The sequence below is a fragment of the Cibotium barometz genome, chromosome 32 (genome assembly GCF_041138505.1).
Source record: "Cibotium barometz isolate CiBa-2024 chromosome 32, ASM4113850v1, whole genome shotgun sequence".
In the NCBI taxonomy this organism is placed as follows: Eukaryota; Viridiplantae; Streptophyta; class Polypodiopsida; order Cyatheales; family Cibotiaceae; genus Cibotium; species Cibotium barometz.
The window spans coordinates 48,552,262-48,573,312 of NC_141077.1; the positions used below are offsets into that span (position 1 = coordinate 48,552,262).

Here is a 21,051-nt window from a genome sequence, read left to right on the forward strand (position 1 = left end):
CCACCAACTCTAGCCAACCCTACACCAGCCGATCAGCCGTATTGGATTATATATATAGGAGGTTGGGGTGCAGATGAAGATACCCAAGAATACCATGCTAGGTTTGCAGAGCCCAAGTCAGGAGCAGAAAGAAACGAGTTGTGGATCAGTAGAACGGCGTTCTCCAAGAGCAAGATTCAGCTTGGGAACAACTGGAGTAGTCACCTTTTCAAGATGTGGCATTAACATACAGAGGGAGGAATCCAGATTTGCTAGGTTTGCAGAGCCCAAGTCAGGAGCAGAAAGAAACAAGTTGTGGATCAGTAGAATGGTGTTCTCCAAGAGCAAGATTCAGCTTGGGAACAACTGGAGTAGTCACCTTTTCAAGATGTGGCATTAACATACAGAGGGAGGAATCCGGATTTGAGTCTAGTTCCAAGATTATCATCGGATATATTCAGGTTTAGGCAATACACAATAGATTATGTCATCTTGTCTTCTCGTGTATTGGCAGTATAAGTGATTAGCATGAATCAGCAAGTAAATTCAGCAGTTAATTAGCATTAATCTAGTCACGCTTATGCACGCATGCTACAATGGTATCAAAGCTTAGGCAGTCTTGTGTCTAGGTTGTGACCTAGGGAGTCTTACAGCAATTTTGTGTTTAGGGTTTGCATGCAAGTACAGTCTAGGTCTTTTCTGCGTGTAGGTCCTTGTGTTAGGTTTCTTGCATAGCAATTTTGCGTGTAGGTCCTTGCATTAGGTTTCTTGCATAGCAATCTTGGAAGCATTCAATAGATCTCAGCATAGGTGCTGGGGTTTAATCTACAGATTTGTTTTTTCTTTTTGGGGAGAAAATCTGCATGTTTCTTTGAGGGAGCATATCTCAGTTTTTGTCAAGCAAGGGAGAATCTGTGAAAGTTTATATATATATATATATATTTCCTACACAGGAGAGAGTGGCAGATAAAGGATATGCATTTTTCCTCAAGCAGGAAGAAGGAAGATTTGAATTTTGCTTCAGGCAAGGCTGATTTGCGTTTTCCCTGAGCAAATGTGCATTTTTTTTGGGGCACAGCCCTGATTCCTCTCGTGTTTGCTCCCAGATGGGCTGCATTTACAGGTTGTGTGTAGGCAAGCTGAAGAGGTGAGAGAGCAATTGATGGGCTGTGACTGTGGGTAGAGGGCTGATTGCAGCCTGCACACAGTGGCTTGTGTGGGCAGCAGACTGGTGATGTGTGAAGAAAAGCATAACGGCCGAGATGTGCAGCAGAGCAGTGGGAGAGAGTGAACCAGGGTGGCCAGGAGAGGGGCGAGTAGTCAAATTATCCATGTGATGTGAGCAGGTGCTCGGGTATATGGAATCTGCTGGGTGCTGCCTGCACTGGCTGCCACGGAGAGAAAAGCACAAGTTGCTATTATTGATGTTCTTTCTAAAAAAAACGCATGTGTGTTGTTTTTTAAAAGAGAAACCTGCTAAAACAGGCTGACTATAGCTACTTATGTGGTTCTAGAAGGGAGGCGCCTGTTTTTTAAAGAAAAAAACAGGATGGGCGTTTTTTTTTTGGAAAAAAAAAGCTAGATGTTGACTCCTTTATTCAAGCTGGCTCCTCTTGTACATGGAGCAGGGGTAAGTTTTTCCTCGCCATTATTCTTAGATTTTCACACGTAAAATGTGTTTGTTCCTCCTGCTTTTTTGCAATTTCCAGAATCAGCATGTACTTTATTATGACGTGGTAGCAGTAGAAGGATCCCTTGTCTCCTTAATGGCAAAGATTACCTCCCTTACTTTCTCAGATGATCTTTTTGATCGTGAGAAAGAGTAGATCACTGCTATGGAACTTTGGCCAAGATGACAAGGGAGTGAGTAACATGACCATTGGATGACCATTCGAGAATAAGATAGGCACTTGGGTTCGGCAGTTGTGGTCACGACGGGAGCACTTGTTTACTGCGGCACCTTCTTTCACCTCTCAGGCATCTATGGGTGAGAAGGTGTAGACATAGGGGGAAGGCAGTCATTGGCAGACATTATGTTTTTATAGCATAGGCCAATGGGGAAGCTTGATTTGCTTATATTGTGCTTCCTTGCTCCATCAAACCCTTACCTCATCGCGCAAGGCATTTATCCTTTGCTGTCATACTCTATGGGGTGGTCGTTTGGGGAGTGACTTGATTAGAGTAGATTTTCATTTTTGGAGCGCAATAGTTATAGTTTCCTTCGTGATTCCTTCCAGATACTTGTGTGCTGTTTTCCCTCGTCAGGGTTTTTTGTGGGCTATACACACCCATGACGAGCAGCCATAGGTGGAAGGAGAGTTGTTTGAGTATGTAGTGAGAAGCAAATTTCTTGATAGCTTCTTCATTTGTGTGCACTCGTAATGCCTTAGCTGAACAACATGGGCAGAATTCTCCTTGAATGCAACAAACTGCTGCTTCTTCATGCTTAATACACAGTAGAAAAGATGACCTAATATACCTTGTATTACTTATCATGAAATATGTACAATGATGGACTAGAGATACGCAATGGTAAGAGTGAAGAAGAACAAAGACAAGTACCCGATTGGGTCCCAAATACCCTCTGAAGGGCCCCCACCAAGGATTGGTGTATTTTCTTTATTGAATGACGAAAAAGACTAACTTCCTGGAGATCTTCTTTGGCTATAAACTTGCAGCTTGAAGATGGGCCTAATTCTGACCTTCAAGTTCACCTTTTGCTTCAGACTTCCCTTGGCTGTCTTGGCCCTTGAAGTACTTCAGCACTTGTGAATGATGAGATGTTCAGACTATTTGCCAACCTATGTTTATATAGGGCGAATAGATGCTGATCGATGGGCTTAAAAGGCTGTTGGCCTGTTTATGCAGTCCCACGACCTGATTATTACCAAAAAAATTGGCACTTTTTCATTCTGCAAAAGCTGCGTTTTCCCCCTTGTGTTGCTGCCTGAGCTCTCAATGACTCAATGATACTTGAATGATCAATGAATGAAATGACTAAGGACCTAGACTCCTATTTATAGTGTCTCAAGTTAAAAAGTTGGCTACCAACATAATGTCCAACTAAGTGTTTTCACACAATAACCTAGTAACTCTGTCCACACTTGGTAGCTCATTGGGCCCCTGAACAATATCACAATGAATCAGCACAATAGTTCTTACAAATACATGAAGCCGACCACACACTCGACCCTTGAGTTGGCGGATGGGTAGAAGCATATCCACGTTACACCTCGGAAGATTGTTCATGTGACAACACTTCCTTGCTTGAGAGCTTTGATCGAAAATGCCAAGAGGAGGATGAGCTTAAAGTACCATCATATGGCCCAAAATAATCCAAGATTGGGTCCCAAATGTCAAAACATAATCTAACACATCATATCCAGGAGTCCAATGGTACACTGACTATCATATAACTCATAAAACAAGCCTATTGGTCCCATAATACAAAATCATCGTATAACCAATACAAATCCCATGGTACAAAACCATCATATAATCCATTCAAAGTAATGGAAAATGTAGTGACAACTACATGAGTGTGGAAGCTATCCATAGGCTTAAGATCTATCAAAGAGATTTTTAACATGAAAGAGGCTGAAAGAACATTTGCGTATTGAGAAAGAAAGGTTGATACTTAAACATTTTGAAAGGGAAGTGAGAAAAAGGAAAATGGGAGGCTGAAAGTACAAGTGTAACGGGTAGGTGTGTGTTGATTTGACAAGTGGTAGGACTAGAGTTGTTAAGTCTAAAAACATTTGACACTTGCCATTTCTCTAGAAGTTGCTACATCCATCTTGTGGTGTGAATGCACATAAGCCATAAATAGTAAGTACATGTGGGCGTGCATCCCTTAAATTCCTCATATACTTTTTAGGACTAGCATTTTCTTGCCAAACGGAGACTCATTAATTTTAGGGTTACGGGGAGTTCATTTTAGATCCACACTCAAAAACATGAGAAAAGGTGTGCAACATCAAACCGGTACTCTTTGACCTTCTTGCATGACCTCCACCTAGACTCAACCTAATGGTCTCGGGTCATGCCACCTTATTGATTGTAATGTTTACTCATTAAGGGCTTTTAATCACGTGTTTGATAAATCGCTCCTTTTTCCCAATGCTTGCCACGTTGGCCAAAAATTACAGGCTAGAACCCCCATTTGGTCCTTACACCTTCATTCAATTATTGCTTACATGCGTACTTTCTCTACGACATTGGCCTCCTTAAGCATTTGTTAATATCCCTAGACTCCTTATTTACACAATCTTCCCTAGAAGATTCCTGTCAATTTTTTACATGTAACAAATCTGGGGGTTCACATATGACTATTAATGCGATTAAACACTTAAGCCACTTAAAGACACATGCACACTGAAATACGAGACACCACCATTGTCATTTTACCAATTATTATTTATCGGATACAAGCTTTGGGGACCTCTCTTGTATCTACGAAAGGAACATGCCAGGTTATCCAGAATACCAAGTACAAAGTCCCAAAAGATATCCACATATCGGACACTTGTGAACACATGAAATCCCTGAAACATACAATTGTGTCTTTAGTCTATAAATCTCTCATGAGACCTCGTTGATGTTCAGGTGGGGGCACAGAGACAACCCAAGTCAGCCAAGAAGATCTCCAGTAAACTCCACCTAGCTTGTAGCGCAAATAAGGTCACCCGGCCTTGACCCAAGGTGCCATGGTGTTCCACTCAAGAGGCACATAAACTTGCCCAAGGAAACAGCCAAGGTGATACCTGCATAGGAGCTACAACAGTACCTGTAGTGTTGGGGGACTACACATAGCTAGGGTTCCTGCAGATTAGGTTTTGATGCAGGAAGAAGAAGCTCACAAAGAAGAGAGAGAGAGAGCTAGACAGAAAATGTGTGGTGATCACAATGCAAGTCAACCCTTGCATGTGAGTCACATCCATATGATATAGAAGTACAAAATGGAGTGTCCTTTCACACTTGATATCCAAGTGGAAAAACCACATGGGGAAAAGTGCCCTTGGTTAAGCTTTCACATGTAGCACTACTATAAGTGAGCATATGCCTACAAATCTCCCTTGTAGTGGAAGTGTGAACCTGTACAAGGTAGCAGATCACTCTTTGTATGAGAGTAAGCCCACAGCTTTGCAGAAAGCTTCAAACTTCTCTCGAGGTAAAGCCTTTGTGAACAGATCTGCAACATTATCTTGCGTAGGGTAGTAAGATAAACTGATCTCCCTTGCATGTAGCCTCTCTCTGATTAGTGATAATGAATCTCAATGTGCTTGGTACATGCATGAAATACGGGATTTTGTGCCATGGCCATAGCACTCTGGCTATCAGTGAGACTGGTGGTGGGTGTTTGCTGACACTCACGAAGATCAACCAATAATCTCCTCAACCATACACAATCTACTGTAGCTGTGAAGACTGCCCTGTACTTAGACCTCACAAGTAGATGTAGTAACACTGGGTTGCTTTTTGCTCGACCAAGATATGCACGAACTGCCAAGAAAAAAACAATTCCCATTGGTGAATTGCCTAGTATCATAATCACCAGCCCAATCTAAATCACTGTATGCATAAAGCCGCAAGTTGACCCCCCTGGGATAGGACAAACCAAGATCCAGGGTACCTTGAAGATAACTGAAAATGCGTTTGACTACTTGCCAATGCTTGGTGCCTGGGTTGTGCATGAATTTGCTCAACAAAGACACCCCAAAAGATATGTTAGGCCTCGTGCTACACAAGTAAATGAGGCATCCTACTGCTTGGCTGGAAATGCCGGCCTCAAAAGGCTCTCCAATATCATGCGTAGTAAGCTGTACACCTGGTTCTACTGGAGTAGAAATTGGCTGACATTCATCCATGTGAAACCTTTTTAGCAAACTTTTTATGTACCTAGTTTGCTGCATAACAATGCCATTATCTCTATGCATAAACTGTATGCCGAGATAGTAGTGTAAAGGCCCCAAATCTGACATATCAAATTCAGCTTTCAAAGCAGCCTTGAAAATCTGAAATTTGTGCTTGGCTAGTCCCTGTTACGAGCATGTCATCTACATACATGATGACTATGAGTATCGGCACCGGTTTTCTTCACATACAATGTGCTTTTAGTTGGACTATTCACATAACCTTGGCTGGTTAGATGAGCATGTATTTTTTCATACCAAGCTCTTGGAGCTTGCTTTAACCCATACAATGCTCTGTGCAACCTGCAAACTTTATGTTCCTCACCAGGAACTACAAAACCAATGGACTGATTTACATATACTTCCTCTTGTAAATCCCCATTTAAGAATACAGTTTTGATGTCCAATTGATGCACTTTCCATCCTTTATGTGCAGCCAAAGAGACCACCCATGGCTAATGCAGACTCCCCATGATGTATATTCAATGCATGGTTGGAACTAGTCCTTGTTCTACCTGTCAGTGGAGCTGCAAGTTTGCTATCTTGCAAAGTTTTCAGCAACCATCTTGGCACCAACTTGGCTGTGTCTATGGTTGTTTGCTCTTCCTTGACAAGATCTTCAACTTCTCTTATAGAAGGGGGACTGAATTGCTGGGTGTTCCACATGTTCTACATGAGGATTTTCTTGTGTAGGGGCTGGCTGATCTGAATCCCCCCTAATTGCAATGGGTAATAGCCCATCAAACATGTCCTGTATGCTTGTATCATGACTTTTATACAAGCTGTACATGGGCTGTACTGAATTTTTAGCAAATACCACATCTCTACTGACAAAAATCCGGCGTGTTGCTAGATTTTAAAGACGATATCCTTTGCTCTCATTGCTGTAGCGCACAAAAATGCATTTTATCATCTAGCTTTGTTCTGGCACATGTGTATATGCCAAACACCCAAATGTACGCATATAATCCACTTTTGGCTTTCGGCTATACCAAGCCTCAAATGGTATTATGGTTTTCAAAGCTTTTGTTGGACACCTGTTCAACACGTGAGTTGCACACATTATAGCTTCCATTCAAAAATTGTGAGGTAACTTTTGTGCTTTCACCATGCATCTTGCCATCTCCATGAGAGATCTATTCTTCCTAGCTACACCATTTTGCCTTGTGTATAAGGCACAGTACATTGGTGTTTGATGCCCTTTTGAAGCATATAATCCTTGAATGCATTTGACATGTATTCTCCATCTCTATCTGAGCGGAGTGTTTGGACTTTACATCCATACATATTTTCAGCCATTGCTACAAAGTGTCGAAAGCATGTAAACACCTCTGCTTTTGCTTTCAAGGGGTAAACCCAAGCAAACCTGGAGTAGTCATCAATGAATGTGACGAAATAAAGATGCCTCCCTATGGATGGTGTCCGCATTGGACATATACATCACTGTGTATGAGTTGTAATTTACTTTCAGCTCTAACAACTCCATTCTTGGGGAATGGTTTTCGATGCATCTTTCCCAAAATACACCCCTCACATACATATCTTGTTGGAGACTCAAGAGGCGGCATATTATTAACCATATGATGCTTCTGCAAAAGCATCAAACTCCAAAAATTTACATGCCCAAAACGAGCATGCCAAAGCTCTGCATCATGCATAGCAGGAGTGTGGGTAGCCACTGTATGTGCATCATAAGTACGCTTGTCATAGCTGTCCAGCTTATACAAGCCTTTGTATCATGTTTCAAAAGTGACTATTTCATAACCCTTTAATGGGTCTTTTACCAAACACTTCCCATCTTCAAATTCAACCTTTAAACCTTCGTCGTTTATGGCTGAGACGGAGATCAGATTTTTCTTTATCCCTTGAACATACAACACATTTGTCATACATATATTGGCATCATTGGCTGCAACAAGTATGACATTGCCAATTCCCTTTACTGGATATGTGGTATGATCTGCACATGATACAGAGCGGCCATTTGAAGCATAAACTAAGTGCTGAAATACATCTTTGCATGAAGTGATGTGGCTCGAAGCACGACTATCAAAATACCATGATACATCCTGTCTGTCAGATGCAATGCAAGACATATCATTGTCTGAAGCACTTGGTGTGTCACTAGTGCATGTGACCAAAAAAGTGTACTCTTCCTGAATTACATTAGCCGATTGCTCTGCTACGTCAACAGAAGAGTCTGCTATTGCATTTCTTTCTTTTTCTCTTTTGCAATCCGCTTTCTACATTCATTGATGTAGTGGCCAGGCTTATTGAAGAGTGACATTTACCCTTCTTTTTAAGCTTGTTTGCATCCCCTTTGTCAGACTTTTCACCACCAGAAGAGGGCTGTTCACGACCAGCCTTACTAGATTGTTGTTCTCCATGCTTAAAGCTCTTTGCTTTACCCTTATCCTTGGCTGTAAATGCCTTGTCTCCACCATGGTTGCTAGATAGGTTTGCTCTTGTTTGCTCTTCCTGCAAGACTAAACCCACCAGCTCTTCAAAAGTGACGGGATCACCACCTCCATAGAGAGGTTGAGAGAGGTGTGAAAGCCCAAGTAGGAAGGTGGTAAAGAATGAAGAGTGTCGGTGACCATCTGTCTATCTGGGATAACCTCATCAATGTTGAGCAATTGTTCATCTTTCACTTTGGTGAGATGATCTGACATGGAGTCACCCTCATCCATAGAAAGAAGATCCAATTTGCTCTTCAAGTAGGCAACTCTTGCGTCGTTGCGTACTTGATACATTGCTTCCAATGTGTCCCATGCAAGTTTCAATGTCTTGCAAGACCGAATGTGTGGAATAATAGAACTTTTCACTGAAAGGGCTATCAAGGACATGGCCTGTGCATCCTTGGAGTCCCATCTTTTTTGCTATTGTGTGGGAGCAGGTTCTACCTCAGCAGCTCTTTGAGCACCTCCCCTTTGAGGCGTTGCTGGCTGTATGGTAAGTGGGCGTGTGTCGTCACCACACGATGCCTCAAAGCCCTTTGGCTATGAGCAAATTACGGATCATGAAACTCCAGAGGGAATTGTTTGATCCATCCAACTTGTCCTCCTGGGTGAGCACACCAAATACATCTGTAACATTTTGAGCCATGTTGACAAAATAAACCTGCAAGCAAACCAAGCACCAATGTGCACTGCCAGGCACCCAAATGTCCTGTGCAAATTTTTGCCTACAATCTGAAGCAAGTGTAAACCTGCACCAAATTGTCCAATTACACACAATGTGTATATATATGTGACAAATCACTGTTGTAATCCCCGATTACATGCTCCAAACTGAAAAGCCCCAATTTTTATGCACTGCAATTGCTTCAATGTGCCGTCAATTTCCCAATTTTTACAAAAGCCCCAAATTTTTGCAACTAGAAGAGGCTTAATTTGCTGATTTTGGCCTCAATTTGAAAAACCCCCAAATTCTAGGCAAGGCAATCTGTTCATTTTTTTCAGTTTTGCATCAAATTGAGGAATCCCCCAAATTCCATAGGGCAGTTGACAGAAATCCCCAAATGCTTGCACCTACAAGTGTCTGAATTTTATGTGTAAAATCAAAAGATTCTTATTTTTATTTGTTTTTACTTGCAAGTGACCTGGAGTGCTTCTCGTGACCTTGAGGTGGTATACTGCTGCTAGGAGCAGAGGGGAAGAAGGGCGACCAAGTACAGAAGTTAGATGGCTTGCTGGTCGAGCTGCTACAGGCTGCTACAGTCGGCGCAGCAGGGCACAGGCTGGTTGCTGTTGCAGCAGAAAGCGGGGCTGCAGGCGGGCGATGTGCTGCTGCTGCTGGAGATGTCGAAAGCTGAGTTGCAGGCGGCGGGACGTAGAAGGTGCAAGTGACGGGGCCAGCAGTGACGGGATGACGGCGGGTCGAAGATGACGGCGACTGGCAGATCTCTCACGGCAACGGCCGGATCTATGACGGCGACGGGAAGACAACTCCAGCAGTGCACCCAAAGTGGCCTTTGCCACGTAAGCCTTAAAGAGGGCTGAGCTCCACCCTGGGCCGCCTCTCCTGGTGCGAGCGCCACTTGTGGGCGGGGCGGTGGTGGAGCCCTCCCCATTAGCTCCACCGGGGTTGGTGGCTGTGAAGGGCTGAGGGACGCTAAGGGGGTAGAGTAGAGGCGGTAGGGGATCCAACGGAGAGAAAGCAGGCGACGGATGGCACGGCTGCTGGTGACAGAACCAGTCGACAGACGGCACAACTACTGGTGACAGAACTGCAGGAATTTCCGGAGCAGGAATGTGGCTTTGATACCAATTATTGGGGGACTCACATACTCACACACAGCTAGGGTTCTTGCAGATTAGGGTTAGATGCAGGAGGAAGAAGTCCACACAGAAGAGAGAGAGAGAGAGAGAGAGAGAGAGAGAGAGAGCTAGATACAAAATGTGTGGTGATCACAAATGCAAGTCAACCCTTGCATGTGAGTCACATCCATATAATATAGAAGTACAAAAGTTATATGGATAGAGTGTCCTCTCACACTTGATATATCCAAGGGGAAAAACTACATGGGAAAAAGTGCCCTTGGTTAAGCCCTGGTCACACGTAGCACTAATATAAGTGAGCATATGCCTACATGTAGGTACAATCATGTACAATCTCTAGAATTCCGCCAAATATCCAGATGCAGCTGGATAACATAGAATACATCATGTAGCAAATATGCAGCAGGTACAGCCACATCTCCAACAGCAGGTACAGATCTGCTGAAGTACATACTGTACCATGTGTACTTGCTACTGATGTAGCTGTATTATTCCGTACCTGCTCCATGATGTACCTTTTCTTCATATACCCGTTGAACCCTATGGTACTATCACCATGTCAAGTATGGTACAACAGGTTCGTCAGCAAATAGGTATGGTCAGCACAACAGCAACCATGATCAGCAGCACCGTGTATGTGTGTACAGGTATGTCCGGATATACAGATGACGGGCAGGCCTGTACACAATCGGGCAAACAGTGCGGACAGCAAGGTGCTGTACGGACAGAAGTGATCAGCAGCAGCAGGTGGTGAAGACGTCAGCCCTAGTACGACTATGCACAGCTGTACAGCCAACAATATGCCAGAGGTACAGAAAGCTGTGAAGGAAGCTGCCGGCAATGAAGATGATGTGAGCCTCCTTGCGCATTGCTGATACCATGGAAGACAGCCGGAAAATATATAAATATACACAAAGTTTTTGCGTTTTTCCCGTGTGCTTTCCTTGTTTGTTTTTCCCTTCATGCTTTTATTTGCATCCTTTTATTTTGCCCAAACTAAGGTTCAATCCATAATGAATGTGCATCGTTCAGAATCTCCTGGGCGCCCACACTTTAATGTGTGTAAATGCCTTTACTCACGGGGAGCCCAAAACATAATGCAAAGGTACGTGGACCTGTTGATGCACTGTATGTTGACACATGTACTGTTAGCTTTGCTGTGTACGTTTGGGTTATGGAAACTGTCCTGAAGGTTTGAGGGTGGGGCAAGGACACTGTTAGAGCTTTATATTTTCTTTTTTTTCCCCATTTTATGCATCATGCAGGGAGAATTGAGTGCGAGGCTTGAGAAATTTTTTAACTTGCTCTCTCTAATCAAACCACCTCACAAAAAGGCATGCTGGACAGATTCACAAACATGTGATTTTCTAAGTTGTACCAAGCAGTGTTTAACCATCTTGTGATTTGACCATTCAATGCAGAAACCACCAGACCTGCCTGGTGATTGTCCTTTTTTGGCCATCAGCAAACCTTGTTCATATGGTGCAGCATGTCGGTTTTCTGGGACGCACCAAGAGATACCTGACAGGAAGATCGAGCCTTTGGAAGTGGAGAAGTCAGATGAGCTGAATAATCTCAGAAAGGATTTTCAGAAATTATTGTGGAAAAATTTAGCCTCTTTTCCTAGAGCTGATGCGCAACTTCAATCTTTGGGTATTTTGGTATGCTTTTAAGTCTCTTTTCTTTGCACTTGGGTCTTTAAGCGAAGCATTTTTTAAAGAAACAAGGTGCTTTATTTAGAACAACTTGTTACCCTGTGCAGCTTTCTTGATATGCTTTGGTATGCATTGAATCTCTCTGCTAGGTATTTTGATCTTCGTCAAAAAATGTTTTTCTTAAAGCAATGGCTAATTTGTGTTCAATCTCTTAACCACATACATTTCTTGTTGGAAGTTCTTTAGATTCTTGGGTGTGGACTTAGTTATCAACAGATCGTTGCAACACTTGACCTTTCTTTTGTGGCTCCCACAATGCAGATCTTGTGAGGTCACCTTGTGTCCTGATGACTTGGGAAAGAGGAAGTAAGAGAAGATGTTGCTTGACTGTTCTTTTGTGGATGCAACAATGCAGATCTTGTGAGGTCACCTTGTGTCCTTATGACTTGAGAAAGAGGAAGTAAGAGAAGATTTTGCTCATGCACTTCAGACATGTCTTGCCTTCTTACTAGCGCTATCAAGTCGAATCTTCACTAGGCAGGCACATAACCAAGATGTTGACAGAAAGGAGCCTAAGCAGCCATGGTCACCATTTCTATACCTAACAAATAAATGAGTGTGTTGGTGGAAGCAAATAAGAGATGGAAAAATAGCGGCCTGCTTGCAGAAATTTCAGAGAAAGCTCACAAACATGCCAGGAGATAAATGGAACACAATTAAACCTTTGGGCTGTGTCCAGCGATAGGCTGTTACCTTTGAACTCTGAATGGGAGAGAAATATGTTTTCATGTGGGAGACACACACAGAAGAAGGGAGAGAGAGAGAGAGACATATGGGGATAAGTCAACTCAATGTATGAGTGTGTGACTCCCCTATCACACATGTATATTTGCTCTAGTACACATAGTGCACTTAGTACATTAAAAGTACTAAGTGTACTATGTACTATAAAACTTATGGGCTAGTACACACTATAAGGGTGGGCATAATGCCTTTACCCCAACAACCTCCCACTTAAAGGCAAAGTGCCCTTAAGTAAAGGAAAAGAAAAAAAATTAGCATGTACATGATAATATACAAGGCCATATCAAGGCTGAAACTGGCCTCATCCAATGCCCATCAAGTGTCTGCAATGAGCAAACCGCTCTGGAGGCAAACTCTTTGTCAACAGATCAGCCGGGTTGTCATCCGTATGAATCTTAACAAGCTGAATTTGCTTGTTCTCTATCACCTCTCTGATGAAGTGATGCTTCACATCCACATGCTTCGTCTTTGCATGAAAGACAGGGTTCTTTGCCAACTGGATGGCACTCTGACTGTCACAATGCAACAATGGAATATCCCATGCGTAACCCAAATCAACCACTAACCGAGATAGCCGTAATGCCTCATTGCAAGCCTCTGTGGCTGCAATATACTCGGCCTCTGTAGTAGATAAGGCAGTGCACTTCTGCATCCTGGATATCCATGACACAGCACCTCCTGTGAATGTAAACACATAACCGGTAGTAGACTTCCGGTTATCTGGATGACCGGCATAATCCGAATCCATGTAACCATGCACTAATGCATCCTGTTTGCCAAAGCATATGCACATATCCTGTGTGCCCTTCAGGTATCTCATGACACCTTTCACTGCTTCCCAATGCTTCTTGCCAGGTTTGGCCAAGTATCTAGAAACCACTCCCACTGCAAATGCAATGTCCGGCTTGGTAGCAACCATGGCATACATGAGACTGCCACAAGCTGAAGCATACGGAATCTTGGCCATATCAGCCCTGTCACTATCCGACTGTGGGCTGTCCATAGCACTGAGTTTCACATATGGAGGCAAAGGAGTACTAGTCTTCTTCCCCCCATCCATATTGAACCTCTGCAAAACTTTGCCAATGTATTCCTTCTGAGACAAATACAACACATGTTGATTTCTGTCCCGAAGTATCCGCATACCCAAAATGTGATTTGCATCACCCAAATCCTTCATATCAAAGGTCTGATGCAGCCTCTTCTTCAAGGCATCCATCTCTTTACGAGATTTCCCGGCAATCAACATACAAGATGAGGATCAATAGATTGCCATCCAAAGCTTTCTTGGTGTATAAGCAGTGATCTATGTCACTCCTCCTGAAATCTTGGGATTTCATGAATGTATCAAATTTATGATACCATTCCCTTGGTGCCTGTTTGAGTCCATAAAGACTCTTTTTCAGCTTGCATACAAGCTTCTCCTTTCCATTCACTGCATAACCCTCTGGCTGTTGCATATATATCTCCTCATGGAGATCACCGTGAAGAAAAGCAGTCTTCACATCCATCTGAATCAAATCCAGATCATCATGAGCAACCAAAGCTAATACAGCTCTAAGTGTGGTCATTTTGACCACTGGAGAGAAGATCTCATCAAAGTCCACACCATATTACTGCTTGAAGCCCTTAGCCACTAACCGGGCTTTGTATCTTGGCTTTGCATCAGGTGCAACTTTGAGCCTGTAAACCCACTTGCATGGCAAAACCTTCTTGCCTGTAGGCAAATGCACCAACTTCCATGTTCCATTTTTGTGCAGAGAATCCATCTCTGACTTCATAGCACGCTCCCAAAGAGCCTTGTCTGCCCTCTGTAAAGCCTCCTTATAACATGAGGGCTCCCCACAGTCAGTGAGCATCAAGTAGTCAACCCCTGGAACAAACCTGTCAGGGATTCTGGAGGGTCTTGTGGACCTCCGTACCCAATGACCATCATTTGCAGGTTGCTGTCCAGCTTGCATATCACCAATTGGTGGCTCCTGTTGTCATGTGCACAGTGGGTATCTACCGTGTGCTATATGCATGCAAGACTAGTTTCGAGGCTTGGGGAAGCTTGGAACTAGGCAGGTTGATTGACAAGTTGAGTTAGGGAAATACTAATGGGCGGGCACCCAAGTATGGACGGGCGGGCGGCCAAGTGTGGACGCCCGATGACCGGCCAAGAGCCTATAAAAGGGTGGCCAAGGTTAGTTATTGATTATAAAGAGTCTCGCGAGTTTGTGGGAGCTCTATGGTCTTGGAGCCTGTATCTAGTGCAGACGTGCACCTGCTTTACGCAGCCGAGGCCGGCAGCAATCTCGAGGCCCGCGAGGGCAGCTTCGCGGCGGTATGGGACGTCGCGAGGAGAAGATTGGTCGGTACGTCATCCTAGTTAGCTCAGCTCGTGGCTCGGTGGGGACAGCCAAGACTGTGGGCTTGCCCATGGCTGTCATGGTTGGGAGGTGAGTCAGGCCTGCACCCCCTTTGTTGTTTGTTGTTCGTTTGTTTGCAGGATTCGAGTTTCGAACCAAGATCGATCACGAGGGGATCCGTGGGGATTTGACAGTGGTATCAGAGCATACCTCGTGAACGAGCAAGTCGGTAGGTAGAGAAGAAGAGGTCGAAGAACGGTATGTGTTAAAAAACTTGCTGTTTTTTCTGTGCATACTGCAGTTTTCAGTTTAGTATGTGTTTTTCTTCGTCAAAGAACCCCATGTTGATGGGAGATGGTAGGTTTAGAAGGGTTGATTGCTTTTGCAAAGAAGAAGCATGTTTGTGTGTGCAGTCGCATAAACTGCAGGGAGAGAAACAGAAAAACGAAAAAGCAAGTTTGCTTTTCGTTGATTGGACGAGAGAGAGAGAGAGCAAGAGAAGTGCTGGATCAATTAATCGCTGATGAGTGGGTTGGCAGGCGGGAGTCTTGTTGACGTGTTGCAGCCGGCTAGACTTGCAGCCGGCCAAGCATGTGAAGGCGCCTAGGCCAAGCGGGCAGCGCCCAGGCCTGCCCAGGCCTACGCTAGGCGGCCAGGCAGCCAAGCCACATAGGCGCCTAGGCTACGCCAGGCGGGCTGGTACCCACGCCAGGCGGGCTGCGCCCAGGCCTACGCAGGCGCCCAGCCAGGCCCTGTAGGCGGCCCAGCGCTGGAATCACATCCGGCTGGCGTAGGCGCACACGCAGGTTGGTGCGAAGGTCCTGGCGCCGGCAGCAATGACGACAGCAGCGACGGCCAGCACTCCACGTCAGCAGCAAGCGCCGGCTAATCCAGGAGGTTGAGAAAAAAAAAACACGTAAGGAAAGCATTCATTTTTAGTGCTTTCGTTTTTTGTTTTTTTTAGGGGAGTTTAAATTTTTTTTAAAAAAAGGTTTAAAAGTCCTCCCCTCTCCAAGGTTTCCAAAGGTGTTTATTTTTTTTAGAAAAGCGAATATATATATCCATGTATATATATATATATATATATATATATATATATATATATATATATATATATATATATATATATATATATATATATTATTCCAAAAAAAAAACACGAAAGCTAAAGCAAAAGCTAAGCCTAGCTTTTCGAGTTTTTTTTGGCTTTTGGAAAACCTTTATAAACCCCTCTAGTGGGCTTCTTGCCACACATCTCTCGAATTCTCAAGTTCTCAAGTTTTCAAGCTCTCAAGCTCTCGAGTTCGCTCGCACTTTCATTGTGCAAAGATCGAATTTTCTCTCCACGTACCCTCTTCACGATGTCGACCCAAGAATCAGAGTTGGAGCCCCTCGTGGAACGCGAAGGCTTGCCGGCTACGGAAGGAACCGATGCCGATCTTTTTGACGATTTTGTGTCAAAAACAAATTTCCAAGAGTTCAAAGTAGCTCTTGAAGCTTCTTCGACGGAACGTCAGGCACAAATCGCAGCCCAGATGCAGGCTTTGCAGAACTCCATAGCTCTATTGACCACTACTCTCTCTACTTTCTCGGGAATGGATACCTGGCTTCAGCTTTAGGCCCGAACATTACTCCGGAACCGTTCGGGGGCGAGCAAAAGCAGCGAACCAAGGAGATCGTGGACACGTGGCTACACAAGTGGCAAGTTCACTTTCAGTTTCATCCATATGATGATGGAAAGAAGATACAGTTAGCAGCAGGTTTCCTGTCCGGCAAAGCTTTGCTTTGGTGGAAGGAACTGAATCCTAAGTCAACGACTTGGGCACAATTTGAAGATATCTTCAAGAAAGAATTCCTCAAGAAAGAGGATGATTATGATGTTGTTGCCCGGTTTTCAGCTTTGACCATGACCTGGCAGCATCTCACTTATGAGGTCTACCTCCAGAAGTTTCGTGACTTTGCGAAAAGACTTTACCAGGCAGGAGTCACACTTTCTGGTCTCCATCCTTCGGCCCATCAGGGAAGCAGGGAGGAGTTTGTATTTCTGTGAGCGAGCAGCTTTTGCTGGCAGTGACAGGCTCAGGAGTCATAGTTCCGGGGTGAGCACAGTGGGTTACCATTTTGATTGATGAGGACTGCGTTGGCTTCCTCAATGTTTACGCCCCGAACGTCTCTGCAATTATAGCCCTCTTTTGGAGCATAGTACGGCAAGCCCTTCCCCTGGCATACTTTTGGTGCATGGGTGGAGATTTTAACATGATAAAGGTAGCAGAGGACAGACTTGGAGGAGGTACAGCCATTGTCTTAGGTATAGTCATCACGGTACGAAAATACGATACTGTATGGTACGATACCTCACAGGAATTTTTGGTACGATATGAAATTTTGGGATACCGTATGATAAAATACGTTTTTTTATAAAAACACTTACAAACTATGGAGCTTCAAGCTTGAATGTGAGGGAAGGTTTGGGGGGGAGGAGTCCACAATGCTTGAGAAACCAGAACATGGAGATGTGTCTCTCCCAGTTGGATCTCTTGATTGTCTCCAAAAAAGAGTCTGCATGGTGTAGGCATATGCTCACTTATGGTAGTGCTATGTGTGAACAAGGCTTAACCAAGGGCACTTTTTCCCATGTGGTTTTTCCCCTTGGACATCAAGTGTGAAAGGACACTCTACATATAATATTTTGTACTTCTATATTATATGGATGTGGCACACATGCAAGGGTTGACTTGCATTTTGTGGATACCACACTTTTGGCTCTCTCTCTCTCTCTCTCTCTCTCTCTCATTTCTGTGTGTGAGCTATTCTACCCTGCACCTAACCCTAATGTGCAGGTTTGTGTGTGTGAGTCCAACACCCAACATTTGGTATCAGAGCTGGGAGCTGGGAGTTGGCCCTGAAATTTTGCTGCTGGAAGAAAGCCTGCGAATTTCCGTCGTCAGACTGCCTGTTTCTGTCCGTCGGTTCCGTCGTTGCTTCACCGTCCGGCCACCAGAAACGGGCGGCACCTCCCTCTGCAACAGCCGGCGGCAACATCGCTGCCTGGAGCGCCTCCGCCCGTCAACACTCCCATCCGGCCGCCCAGAGCCATGCTCGACGTTCTGTTCCGGCCGACGAAAGCACGGTTTCGTTCCGGCCTTCGTCGCCATCGCCGTCGCCCAGCATCGACCCCGCTCGCCGTTCTGCTCTGGCTTTTTGTTCCGTTCCAGCTGCTGCTTGCTCTGTTCATCCGTCCGAGGCTTCGTTCCGGCCTGCAGGTAGCCGTCCCGCCGTCCGTCCTGCTCCGCGCGCGGCCGCCGTCCGTCCTGCGCCGACGATTCTTGGCCCCCGCTAACCTGCTCCGTGTACACCTGCGCGCTCGCCCTGTGCCCTCCGTGCTACTCCAAGGCCGCCGGTGGGTCGTGCTTGACTCCAGCGTCGTGCGCCCTGCTCGTACCGCTTCTCTACGCCTGTTTGCGCCTCTGACCGGGGCCCGACACCTGCACCCGGGCCCGCCTATGACTGGCCCGACACCTGCCCAGCGCTCGCCTCCACTCTGCCTCGTACCTGGGCCACGTAAGCAGCTCTGTGCGCTCTAGCTCCACGGCCCGCCGTGCACTGTGCTCCTCCTCGACAGCATCTGCACGCTGGCTGCAGGGCTCTTGACTGTGTGTTCCTCGCCTAGCACCTGCTTCACACGTGCTGCCCCCAAAAGGTATTCTTTCCATTTTCTTCCAAATACAAATACTGATTTTGCAGCCATTCTAGTGCAGGTCATATGCAGATTTTGCAGACACATCTGTGCAAGTCAGATTCAAAGGAAAATTATAGGTGCAATTTGGGGGATTTCTCAATTTGAGGAAAAATTGAAAAATTGCAATTTGGGGGTTTTCAAAATTGAGGTCAAAATCAGCAAATTGAACCTCTTTCATTTGCAGAAATTTAGGGCTTTTGTGAAAATTGGCCAATTAGATGCACATTGAAGCGATTGGAGTGCATAAAAATTGGGGATTTTCAAATTGGAGCATGTAATTGGGCATTATAGCTGCGATTTGTCGCGTATGTATACACATTGTGTGTAATTGGACAATTTGGTGTAGGTTTACACTTGCTTTGGTTTGCAGGCATACATTTGCACAGGACATTTGGTTGCCTGGCAGTGCACATTGGTGCTTGGTTTGCTTGCACACATATTTTGTTGACATGGCACAGAATGCTTTAGATGTATTTGGTGTGCTCACCCAGGAGGACAAGCTGGATGGATCTAACTACTCCCTCTGGAGTTTCATGATCCGTAATTTGCTGGTAGCCAAAGGGCTTTGGGGCATCGTGTGTGGTGATGACACACGCCCACTTACCATACAGCCAGCCACGCCTCAAAGGGAGGTGCTCAAAGAGCTCCTGATGTAGAACCTGCTCCCACACAAGAGCAGAAGAGATGGGACTCTAGAGATGCACAGGCCATGTCATTGAAAACCCATTCAGTGAAAAGGACTATTATTCCGCACATCCGTTCTTGCAAGACATCGAAGCTTGCATGGGACACATTGGAAGCAATGTATCAGGTACGCAACAAGGCAAGAGTTGCCTACTTGAAGAGGCAATTGAATCTTCTTTCTATGGATGAGGGTGACTCCATGGCAGATCATCTCACCAAAGTGAAAGATTTGCAGGAACAATTGCTCAACATTGATGAGGTTATCCCAGACAGACAGATGGTCTTCATTCTTTACCGCCTTCCTACTTGGGCTCTCACACCTCTCTCAACCTCTCAATGAGAGGAGGTCCTGATCCCGTCACTTTTGAAGAGCTCGTGGGTTTACTCTTGCAGGAAGAGCAAACAAGAGCAAACTTATCGAGAAACCGTGGTGGAGACAAGGCATTTACAGCCAAGGATAAGGGTAAAGCAAAGAGCTTTAGGCATGGGGGACAGCAGTCTAGCAAGGCTGGTCATGGACAGCCCTCTTCTGGTGGTGAAAAGTCTGACAAAGGGGATGCAAACAAGCCCAAAAAGAAGGGCAAATGTCACTACTGCCATAAGCCTGGACACTACATCAGTGAATGTAGGAAGCGGATTGCAAAAGAGAAAAGGAAAGAAGCAGGCAATGCAGTAGCAGACTCTTCTGATGACAAAGCACAGCAATCAGCTAATGTAATCTTGGAAGAGTACACTTTTTTGGTCACATGCACTAGTGACACACCAAGTGCTTCAGACACTAATATGTCTTGCATTGCATCTGACAGAGAGAATGCATCATGGTATTTTGATAGTGGTGCTTCGAGCCACATCACTTCATGCAAAGATGTATTTCAGCACTTGGTTTATGCTTCAAATGGCCGCACTGTATCATGTGCAGATCATACCACATATCCAGTAAAGGGAATTGGTAATGTCATACTTATTGCAGCCAATGGTGCCAATATATGTATGAAAAATGTATTGTATGTTCCAGGGATGAAGAAAAATCTGCTCTCCGTATCAGCCATAAACGACCAAGGTTTAAAGGTTGAATTTGAAGACGGGAAGTGTTTGGTAAAAGACCCATCATAGGGTTATGAAATAGTCACTTATGGAACACGATACAAAGGCTTGTATAAGCTGGACAGCTATGACAAGCGCACTTATGATGCAAATACAGTGGCTGCCCACACTCCTGCTATGCATGATGCAGAGCTATGGCATGCTCGTTTTGGGCATGTAAATTTTCAGAATTTGATGCTTTTGCAGAAGCATCATATGGTTGATAATATGCCGCCTCTTGAGTCTCCACCAAGACATGTATGTGAGGGGTCGGGAAAGATGCAACGAAAACCATTCCCCAAAGATGGAGCTGTTAGAGCTGAAAGTAAATTACAGCTCATACATAGTGATGTATGTGGTCCAATGCAGACACCATCCATAGGGGGGCATCTTTACTTTGTCACATTCATTGATGACTACTCCAGGTTTGCTTGGGCTTACCCTTTGAAAGCAAAAGCAGATGTGTTTACATGCTTTCGACACTTTGTAGCAATGGCTGAAAATATGTGTGGATGTAAAGTCCAAACACTCCGCTCAGATAGAGGTGGAGAATACATGTCAAAT

At 44.8% G+C, this 21,051-nt stretch overlaps 1 protein-coding gene across 1 annotated transcript in view; it reads left to right on the top strand.

Annotated features, from left to right (window-relative positions):
• Window positions 1–21,051, top strand: part of LOC147620283 (FMN-linked oxidoreductases superfamily protein) — a 60,277-nt gene that overhangs the window by 29,792 nt on the left and 9,434 nt on the right. The window contains exon 3 of the mRNA XM_086772473.1: window positions 11,593–11,832. Within this exon, the coding sequence (XP_086628599.1) occupies window positions 11,593–11,832 (240 nt within the window). The remainder of the gene's footprint in view (window positions 1–11,592; window positions 11,833–21,051) is intronic.